Raw genomic sequence first — 11,263 nt, 5'->3', positions numbered from 1 at the left:
TAATGAGAAATGGGTAAGTGATGTCAAGTTATGGTTTCTGTTCGACTGCTATTTAGAAATGAGAAAGTGAGATGATGTTGCTGTTTATATGTTGACAATGTATCCTCAAAAACGCTCCTTTTGTAACGATCTGATATCTGAACATATATGAATTGATTTGAGATTGTTTTGCGCCAATCACCTGCACAATCTGTCATCAAACATTGTCATCTGGCCTCAGACTTAATGCTCAAGTTGCAAATACTTGAGCTGGAAATTGCATAAGAACTGCGTTGGTTCTGACATGATTCTTCTGAGATATTTCTGCTAATATTGAATAATCCCTTTCCAGTTTGTTTTTGGCACAACGAATTTACCCTCCGAATGGTTTCTCCCATTGAGTTGTGACATTGGAAAAAAAAATAATAATTATATGCACTCCAGATCCATCCACTAATCATCTGCAAACAACAAGCTTATAACAATTTTTGCCTTTTAGCTCTTAATCATATTATGTCAGCAAAACACCATATTATCTGCAGTTAAGTTGCATCCGTTGGCACCTTATAATGAATTTCATAGTTAGATAATAATTGTCTAGTTTTAATAATGAGAATGTAAACATCTTTTCATCTAAAAGCATGTTAAAATCCTAACCATAACATCATAATCATAATCATAACCATTATAAAAGCAGCTTTATTTCCCAATTGTTTACTCCCATAGTAACCCTAATTAAATCTCCCTTAGAGGTTTAATCATACTAAAAAAAAAGAATCCTACCATTGTTGGACTCTGACAAGGAGCCAAACAGGAAAATTGTCCATAAAATTGAAATTTTTATGATTCTTTATGTAATAAAATATTAAAAAAGTTCCACATCTTCCAAAATACAAACTCTCAGTGATTCATTGGTTGAAGCAAAAATTAACTCGTTTAGAGTAAGAACATAACAATAATAGATAAATCTTAAACAATTTCATGAGGAAGGCATGTTACACTTAATCCACGCTATTTTTTCAAAAAGTACCCTCTATCTAAAAACTTTAGTAGCAACCAGATGCATTTACACATGCAAGTTAACTAGCAAAATAAAATGCTGAAAAATATTTGCAACAGCAACATTCAATTTCCAAAATATTTGCATATTCATCTGCAAACTGGAAAGACTCGACATGTATATACAAAACAACTAGGGACCTCTTATTACTTTGGAGTGTTCAGTGCACAACAAATTAAATGAGAAAAAATGCTTTCCTTACGCCATCCACAAGTATCTATAGGGGCATCAGTCTTCTATACTTATAAAACCACAGAAATGAGCAGAAAATAATCACACCACTCACTCCGGCGATTATGAGCACCCACTGGAATGCACCTGGTTTGCCAAATAAAGGTACATCAAAGTTCATTCCAAAAATTCCAGCAACCACACCAAAAATTGCAACCACAAATGTTGCAGTTGTCAATACTAGCTCAAATTGGATCAGCTGATTCCGAACATTGTCCTGAAAGTAGATGAACTTAGATTAATGAGTGTCTAAGGCTCATGCACCTGATAAGAGTCTAATAATATAGAGTACTGAAACCAAACAAATGACAAATTGAGTATCACAATCAGGTGTAAAAACCAATAATAGCTTAAGAGTGTAACTACCAAACAAAAGCAATTGGTTGGTGATTCCAAATATAAATGTAGTCAATGGCTACATCTGAACAGATTTCAGACAACGTACAAACCATCTAAAACCTACCACTCCAACACTAGTCTCTGAAGCAGTGTCTGACATGAAAGTGGGTCTCATAGACAAGCAGAACATGGAAAATTTGACTGTTAGATATATATTATCGAAGCTCTCTGGGCTAACAAAGCATCTGCGATTGGAGTACTCCAGCCATTTGTAGTGATTTTCTGTAGCGGCCAAGATGGTACTCCCCGATTTTATGTGCTTCCATTTGAGGGTACTTGATACCGAGCTATTTCCGGTTGCTGCTTAGTTTCATCACTCGTTATAATTTTCATTTAACATGGTACTTGAATTAGTCTAAACTATAACAAAAAACACTGATCTGTTTTTCATTAGCACCGAACATTTAAAGACCATGGAAGTCTCTTTACAAGGATTAGGCTTCATTCTGCTACTTACAGACCATGGAGAGTGATACCACTGAATTCAGGAATAGTCTTTTTGTTTCTAAAATCATTAACAATATTGGAAGAAAATGGCTAACCGACATGACAAAACAGGGGAGAAAAAGAAAAAACTCTGACATCATCCTCATTTAGCTTAAGAAAACTTTGAGATGCCAAAGAGAAAATGTTGCTAAATAGAATTTAGAGTGCTTTCAAATGAAGTTTTCAAAGAACATATCTGGAAAAAAAATATATCTTGATAACATGAAGACATGTTTCTTTTTCATTGGTCATTTGGGGGACAAACCAACCAGTGGAATATCCTTAACCGCCATGAGGAAACCAACCCCCCCCCCCAACTAAAACAAGAGGAAGAGGAAAACTAACCAGCTGGATGTTGATGAAATCTTCTGTGTCATCAATGTACTCCTTCAACTGAAAAGAGAGAAAAATGATAAGCTTTATTTAGTTGCTTTAACTCCATGCCAAACCTAAGATTAAGATGGACAAACAGAATTTGTTACCGAAGTCAGCTTGTTGAGTGTACTATCAATGACTACAAAATAAGCTTCCAACAACATTTCCAACTCCTCAATATGTTCAGTGGTGCTGTCTGAGCTTTTCATACTTTCATGCCTGCTCCTGGAAAAGCTCAAGGTCTGCTCAAGCTTCCGTGATCCAGGCGGTGAAGAAACAGGAGAAACAGGGGCAGAAACTGATACTCCAACCCCAGCAGAATTGTTTCCCAGTAAAGACTGATCACCATAGAATGATGCTTCCATTCGCATCTTTTTTTCAGTGAGATACATTTCAGCCATATCCCCATCATCATCCATTAACTGCTCTATCTCATCCCTAACCTATAAAATTTAAGTTAGCAAGAAGAAGCCACATGAGAAATGAAAAAAAAAAAAAAAAAAAAGAATAAACAGAATATGAGACGTGTGGACATACCTTTTGCACTCTCCTAGTCAGCGCAACAAGTCTGCTTTTCAAGCGGCGAACACGTTCCAAATTCAAAGTACTGATCTTTGATGTTAACTCATCTAACAAGGGGTATGCCTCGATTTCTAGTTCTGCTGCCTAATTAAGATGAAGGAAATTTAAAATATCTTCAGATCACAAATCAAAGTTGAATTGTACACATTTCAGTCAGAAGCCACACAGGTTTATTTACTACTGAATTATTTTTTAAAATTTCCCTATCCGATCCTAGTTATCCCCCCCATTGTGCAGCCAGCCCATCCTCTCGCCTGCATGCATGCACTTGCACACAGACCAAAAAAGGAAAAAAAAAAAAGAAATGCAGAAACACGAATTTTGATGCTTCTGCTCCATGAAACTCCAAAGTGATCACTAACCCTGAATACTGTGGCTCCATGCAGCCACCATGAACACGATTATACACCGATTTGTGTGGATATGTGGTTAAACACAATAACTGTATTTAGAGTGAGTAAGCACACTTTCTTGCCAATATTGTGACATTTTCTGAAATAATTCTGGTTTCATTTGCACAATGGAAGGGTAACCATTATGAAGGATTATGTGTTGGCCGCCTTTCATTTAACAATGGTCGACCTAGAAGGAACGAGCAGAAAGGAAAAGCTGATTCCATCTTTCACAGTATAGGTAGAAGGGCAAAAAAGAGGATAGCGGTTCCTCAACCACTACCTCGCAAGCTGGTAGGATGAATGTGATGGTAGATGGGCACTAACAGTCAGGATTCATGATCAACAAAACAAGCCTTCACCTTGCCTTATTTTCCTTGTTGAATTTCTACCCATGGAAGGGGCAGGGCCTCCATGACCTACGTTGTACCATGCTTGCTTGTTCCACTTGCTTTACCTTAATGCTTGCTAAGTGCCTTATTGTTTGTGTCTGTGTCACATAATGCTCAACCAGTCATGAGACTCCATGGAAAATATGACATAGCATTGTGTTGTCACCATAAATGATCCCATCCCAAGCTCTAGGGTTTCAACTATGATGGATATGAGGGCTTTGTGTTGTGAAATGATGGGATTTACAGGCTTTAGACTGTTTGCTGCCCCAAAAATATATATGTTGACAGTTAGAAAAGTAGGACATAGATGGGGAGAAATACAAGAACAAGAGGATTCCATTTTTCCCATTCGCCAACCGGAGATCATTACAACACGATCATGGCTACAGGTACTGAGATATGTTCAATCGTGTGTATTTATGGATTTTTGTTTGAAAATGTCATATCTGGTAAAAGTATGATAAGAAATTGTAATCTAAATATACAGACAAAGGAGAAACACATTCAAGCCTAGAAATTGGGGAGTAGTTTAAATCTAGGATATATGAATGGCTAGATTAATTCAAGCCTGTTTTTTCTGGTGTTGAGAGCTGCTCTGATTACAGATTAGCAACAAATATGAAAGGAAAAGCAAAATAGTGGTGTTAGAGAAAAAGCAGAGAAGAAGTAGGAGAGAGGAGACAGAGAGGAAAGGCAAAAAATGTCAAACTCTTGACAAAGACAAAAACACATTCTACCCTCTGTTAGAATGTTACATAGATGCTCCAAATGTTGGTTTCTTGACATGTCCAACACATGGACACTTAGGACATAAATGACCATTTGGTACATTAAAATCATCAAAGCATTATGCCATGACATATACAAGTCCACCTTTTGGTACTCCCATAAAAGAAGTTGCCACCTCTAACATAAACATGACAGTTAGCAAATGTTCTATCAATTTTACCAACTAAGAAGCCCACAATGCAGCTGATTCTTGATTAATTATATACATCCATGCAAATTACACATGCATCTATAAGACATAAAAGCATGCCCATGTTAGAGATTTCTTTTGCAAACTATAATCATGGATGGTGATGTCTAGCCTACCTGAAACTTTCTGGTTCACCCCTATCCCCATTACGGTAAACTGTTTATACTCATAACATTAAGAGATCAGTATAACCACAAGCAAGAATGAAAGAAAAATTGTTGTAAAAGTCCAAAGCTATTTAGTTAGATATGACTGAAAATTCTTCAAAACAGCTTAACTTAGAATATTTAGCTATGGAAGCTCCAAGGCATATCAAGACCAAATATCCCTTCCACAATCTTTTCTTCCAATGTCATGACATTCACAGCACTGAGGAATGAATTCTGCCCGTCACTTGTAATTATTATATGCAACCCCATTGAGTTGTAATCCATCTTCTCGCAACCAAAAAAAAAATGTCAACAAGATGGTCGATTTCCATTTACCATGCAGTATCCCACCAAACCATATTGCCTTTAAATATTTAATATTCCAAATACCTTTGAATTTAAAAGAACTAGGAATTAAATTGTTATAAAGAGAGATGAAGCAGAAAAGAGAGCTCTTGCTGCCATGAAGAAGAAGTAGAAGTAGAAGATGCAGAAAGAGAAGAAGACTCTCAATATCCAAGAAAATGCTTTACTTTATTCTCAATATCCAAGAACACTCTTACAATAACACAAACTACTCCTGCAAAATAACAAGAATTAAAAATCCCAATACTAGTTCAAATGTGGCTGCAAGGACCGCCAAACCATCCCAAATCATACGGTTCAAGGTGTACCAAAATGGATTGAACCAAAGTTCGCCAACTCGGAACCGAACCCCATGCCGGCTGACCGATGGTATGGGTCCGTACACAACTATAGTGGGCCCGAACTAACACAAAAATAAAAGTGAGGAAGAGGGAGAACCAGAGAGGAAGAGAGAAAGAGAGAAGGGGGAGGAAGAGAGCCTAGCAAAGATGCCAGCGGTAGCCATCGGAGGGTTGTAGAGGTCCTCAGAGGGCTACCGAGGCCTCCAAGGCTCCGCCCTCTGAAAGAGGAGAATAGAGATTATAATGAGATAGAGAGAAAAAGAGGGAGAGGAAGGAAAAGGCAGCAAGGAGCCCGCTGGAGGACAGCCGAGGCCACCACATGGCCGAAATCGACCCCACAATGTTCGTGAGGTCGAAATAGGGGCGAGCCGTCCCTATTCATCACATAATTTTTTTTTTTACACGATGCATAGTGAATGGGATTGCCAGCTTCAAAGTGCAATCATGTAAAAAAAAAAAATACACGATAAACAGGGATGGATCACCCCTATTTCAACCCCACACACATCGTGGGGTTGATTTCAGCCATTCGATGGCCTTCTCACCGCCTTCCCCTCCATTCATTTCTCTCCCTCTCTCTCACTCTCTCTATCTCTCTCTCTATTCTCTATTCTCCTCTCTTAAAGGGTAGAGCCTTGAAGGCCTCGGCAGCCTCAACGGGCCACCACTGACAGTCTTTCCCTCTGTCCTTTCCCTCTCTCTCTTCCTCTCTTTCCTTCTCCCTCGCTCCATTTTTGTCAATATTCCAAATTGCACAACTAAACCGCACCAATAGGCTGCCGGTACAATTCGGCGTGCCCCAAACCGTTCTGTTTGGAGCCATCTGCCGAACCTTAGATCAAGCAATTATAAGGGTGCTTCAATCAGCCGATCCAATTTTCTATTTTTTATGAAAACCCTTCCATCTCCACTCGACTCTTCTCCACCTCTCTCAGTTCAAGCTTCCTCTCCCCTTGCCCCCTCTCTCTCGATTCAAGCTTCCTCTCCCCTTGCCGCCCTCTCTCTCAATGATCTACCACTATCGAACCAGCTCTGAGGCTGATGCTAATGCAATGACAATCATGGCTTGGGTTGGGGTTTTGAACCGACACAAGAATACCTCCATCACCTCCTCCTATGGTTGTGATGGAAATCCTCATCCGCTGCCTACATCATCTTGTCCCCACCACCACTGGTCCCTATCCTCCTTTGGATCAATGTCTCTAGCTGGCCGAGTGAGTTCCCTCTCTCTCTCTCTCCCCTCCCTCTCCCTCTCCCTCTCCCTCTCCCCCCCACCCCACCTCTTATTCCAATATGCATCAGGCCTCCAAATAAGTGCCTCTCTCAAGCCATGTGAGTCCCCTCTCTGCCCCTCCCCCCTCCTCCCTCTCCCTCTCAATAGTTTCAATACACATTGGGTTGTGTGATACAATACCAAACTATTCACTAGCCAACATGACCTCTCATACTAGTTTAGTGAATCTTACATGGCTGACCTGTATGATACATGAGGAAAGAGAAGTGGAGCAAGCAAGAAGACACTTATGGATACCCAAGAAAGAAAAGCATCCATGCATGAACCTTCCCTCCTATCTATTCTCTATACCTATTGGTAAGCCTGCTCAAGGCATTGACAACTTAATTAAGGAATAATTTGGCAATATCTTTGATAATGTGACAATACAGTTTAAGTTATCATGCTATAAACCAATGTAAATCCTTCAAATTTGAGATTAGATCATCTAATCTCCAGCAAACAAACAGAAAACATGTATTGATTATATAAAAAATAAATAATTAGAGTAAAAAAAAATGAAAATCTCTGATTCAAGCATGAATTAAGGTGACAATCAGCATGAACAATATGGCATGATATGATTTACTGGCAAGCAGCACTAGTATGGTATTGGCTGCATGCTAGTGCATGTCAAGCATTAGCAAGGCATGATACATAGTATTCTAGCACCAAGCTGGGATGCAACTAACATGCAACAGTTCAATCCATGGAATATGACTTCAAGGATCCATATAAACCAGTCACTTCTGCAGTATTTTTCTTGTCCTAAAGTTCAGCACCATGTTCCTACCTAGACAGGGACAAAAATCCATCACCAACTTTATACCATTTTCTTTATACCATTTTCTCTGCTTGACCAATTTGACTTTGATGTGGATGCTTCTAACATCATTAGATGCATGGTCAAATTGCTTGTTGACAAGGTGTATGCTTGTTGTCGGAATCATGCATGATCTTCTTATTCTAGTCACAAGGACATCTTAAAAGGATGATGCACCATCCAAACTACATTGGGTAGGACCTCTGGGTAAAGTCATGTTTCATTGAAAAGCATGCCAAACAATGATGCCTCACCACAAATGAACCATAGTGGTTGTCATGCTAGCTGGTACCAGTGCTCTTTCTATTCCATCTTCAAAGTCAGTTTTCCACAAGATTTGAAGACATCACTCACCATGCTACGTCCATTAATAATCAGCCCACATAATTCTCCTTGACAAGTCACAAGGACTTAAATATGTTCATCCTCAAATGAACTAATCCTCTTTGTTGTTTCTGCATCTGTTCCACTCAATGAATACAAACAGTAACTTAACCAGCACCATGCCTAAAAAAAGATACATATAGTTATGTCACCTGTGTTACCTTTCAAGAGCAAATTCCTCAACTCCTCATTATTTGGCTAGGTCTTATCTGAAAATTCCTTCAGTTAATGCCCCTATTTCTTAGGATACATGCTCCAAACATTTCGAAACTATCCACATATCAATGCCTTACAATGGCCTTAAATCAGCCTTCTAAAGAAGTTTGAGATGCCGAAGAACCACTGGAGGTAACTCTATTTGGATATCTTGCATTATTTATTGTGGTAAATAGAAATACTCTTACAATATGTAGGGAAAAGGGGAAGAGGGCACATTTTTCTACTGCTCTGAAGAAGTAAAACTGTAAAAGCTTATCTCTCTTCTAAATATTTAAGCATCCTCTTGATCTAGCATAAGCTCCTATTTCAATAACAAGGGTCTGTCTCTGTTCTCTCTTCTTTCCTTCTTTTTCCTGTTAATTGGCCCTCCCAAAGGCTTCCAATCAAGGAATAAAGTGACAAAATAACCAAAGCATCTAGATGAATACAAAGAAAGGCCTCCAAAATTTAATTATCTTATCTAATCTCCCCCGTACAAGGAATAGAAAAACCACTATCAGGATAACAGACTAAAACACTGAATCTAACTCTTCAAGGATCCACATACATCAAAGCAAACCATCTCTCTTCAACTGTAGTTCTACCAACATGCACCCTTAACAATACAACAAGTAGTTTACTGATATGGTAGTTTTTTTCTTTTTTCTTTTTTGACTGAGTTATAGAGTTCTAGATGTAAAGGCCTCTTATATTATCACTATATAATTTCTCAACTGATAAGTATGGTCAGAGATGATACAGTTGTAAAATATTTAGACAGAGGCATCCACTTTGATTTCTTAACTGATATGGTATATGCATTTTTATCTTTTAAGTTGTAATTTGATATTACATGCGGAGAAGAATCTAAATATAAGCCATCTTTCGATCAAACTCCACTTCTATTGCAGTCTTAGTCCAATAGTTTAGCATCAGCTCCCATTTCCCCTAGCACTTGTGTTACTATGAAAATCCCCTTCAGAAATCATGATTACTAATATCAATATCAAAATACATTTATGCATTGGCAATATTTTGTGACCTTAATGATCAACAAAGTTCTCCACATGAGTTCATATTCCCAGAATAAGACTAAGTTTATGCAGTTCCTCAACTATCTCATTCATAACCATCCCCATTTCTCTCTTCTCTAGCCACTAAATATAGTATCTTGCTCCTGCTATTGACGATTACCTTCATTCATTGAAACCTGCAAACAATGTATACATCCTCAAGCCAATCTTGCATAAATTAGAAGCGCTTGTTCATGTTTTACTAGTCATAATCTCTGCTTCTAATACTTGATGGACAATCTTACGAAGATGTAAACCTGATGTTGATATGAATATTATGTTTATGTCAGTTTCACCAGTAGATTTGGTAGATTCTTCAACACTGTCTTATCTAGCATAGCACAAAAATTTTGAAAAAAGGCCTCATAGGAAAAATCTCAAACCTAAAAGAAAATCTCAAAATATCCAAGAATTCCCATAAAACGGCCCATTTCTTTTGGCTCCGGACCAGCAGGAAGAAATCCTAGAAACACACAAAAAAAAAAAAAAAAAAAAAAAAGAGGAACAATTGAAGAAACACAAGCATACCTGGGTATCGAGAAAGGAGCAAGCTGCCTCTAGGGCGACCTCGAGCGCCCGGAACTCGAAGGGGAGGTAGTCCGGGGAGGTTCCCCCGCCGGCCAAGACGTCGCCGGAGTGGGCGGCGAGGCGGCGCTGGAGCTCGACGACGTACTGGAGGACGTAGCTATCGGGGGAGTTTAGGAGGAGGACCTCTTCGGCGGTGATGATGCATCGGATCTGCTCGAGGTTGACGACGATGGCCTTCTCGCGGCCGAGGATGGTGGAAGGGTAGACGAAGAGAGGGTCGAGGAGGCGGAGGTCGCGGGCTGGGAGGTCGCAGCGCCGCATGATGGTGAACTTATCCACCTCGATCACCTGGTGGTTTCCCGTGGAGTCGACGCGGATCCACGAGCGGAGGCCCTGGCCGCGCTTCTTGAGCCCCACAAAGTCCATGCCCTGGAAGACGGGACGGCGCCCGGCGTGGCCGGAGCCGCCGCCGGCGGGGACCGACGATTCGCGGTGGTTGGAGGTCATGGGCAGGAGGGCGGAGGTGGAGGCCGAGGGCCTCGGCGGGAGGAGCCGTTCTCTGACCTCCGCCATGGGAGGCGGCGAGAGAAAGAGAGAGTTAGAGAGGGAGGGTTTCCCCTGATTAAAGAACTAGCTTCGTTTTCCGTAGGTAAGTGGAGATAGAGAGAGAAGAAGTATTGGCGGCCACCATTTATTTTGCTTATTTCCTCCTCGTGCTGGGTCTCGGCCCAGAAATGTAGACCGAGCCGGTCCAAGATTCTTTTCGCAAAAGCCGGTCTAAAATTCAATCAGGCCGACCCGGATAAATCTATGTAAGCTGAAACGCTTCGCTCGATCAGAAATTGTCCTGACTGACCCGAAATTCTTGGACAGCTTGGACCAAAGCACTCGGACACTACCTGAAAGAGTAGTAACAAAATTTTTATATAAAATTATCTTTAATTGAATATAATAATTTTTTTTGACATCATATTTTTAAATATTTTTTCACAAATTAAACGAAATAAAATTTTTTTTTTTTCTTACAATCATTTTTTTAAATAAATAGTTTTTAAAAATTATCAAATTACATCATAATCTATAAAATCTCAATTAAATGAACCCTAATAGTAAATACTAAATAATCTAAATTGAAATTTATGCACTAAAACATAGCTATAGCTTGTAGATCAATTTTAAAGGAAACATTGTTTTTTTTAGTTAAAAGAAAACATTGTTGATAAATGAACTACAACGAGAGAGAATTCGAG

At 39.4% G+C, this 11,263-nt stretch overlaps 1 protein-coding gene across 1 annotated transcript; it reads right to left on the bottom strand.

Moving 5' to 3' along the window:
- Nucleotides 1–1,086: 1,086 nt before the first annotated feature.
- On the bottom strand, nt 1,087–10,744 carry LOC105049877 (magnesium transporter MRS2-1). Its single transcript, XM_019852596.3, has 5 exons — nt 10,014–10,744; nt 3,068–3,196; nt 2,638–2,973; nt 2,501–2,548; nt 1,087–1,487 (listed from the first exon to the last, which is right to left on the bottom strand). Exons 1-5 carry the CDS (start codon nt 10,584–10,586, stop codon nt 1,257–1,259), a joined length of 1,317 nt encoding a protein of 438 aa, XP_019708155.1. The 5' UTR covers nt 10,587–10,744; the 3' UTR covers nt 1,087–1,256.
- Between the last annotated feature and the right edge of the window lie 519 nt (nt 10,745–11,263).

This window comes from Elaeis guineensis, chromosome 8 (assembly GCF_000442705.2).
Source record: "Elaeis guineensis isolate ETL-2024a chromosome 8, EG11, whole genome shotgun sequence".
In the NCBI taxonomy this organism is placed as follows: domain Eukaryota; kingdom Viridiplantae; phylum Streptophyta; class Magnoliopsida; order Arecales; family Arecaceae; genus Elaeis; species Elaeis guineensis.
The sequence above is the reverse complement of the archived record's forward strand: the minus strand, read 5'-3'. Positions and strand labels throughout refer to the sequence as shown.

Bases quoted from the DNA above. Each gene is read 5' to 3' on its own strand.
- LOC105049877 (XM_019852596.3), bottom strand. From the start codon at position 10,586: ATGGCGGAGGTCAGAGAACGGCTCCTCCCGCCGAGGCCCTCGGCCTCC. The intron at 3,197-10,013 runs GTATGCTTGTGT...CATCTTAATTAG, and splicing joins GCTCCTTTCTCGATACCCAG to GCAGCAGAACTAGAAATCGA. The intron at 1,488-2,500 runs GTTAGTTTTCCT...ATCTACTTTCAG, and splicing joins ATTTCATCAACATCCAGCTG to GACAATGTTCGGAATCAGCT.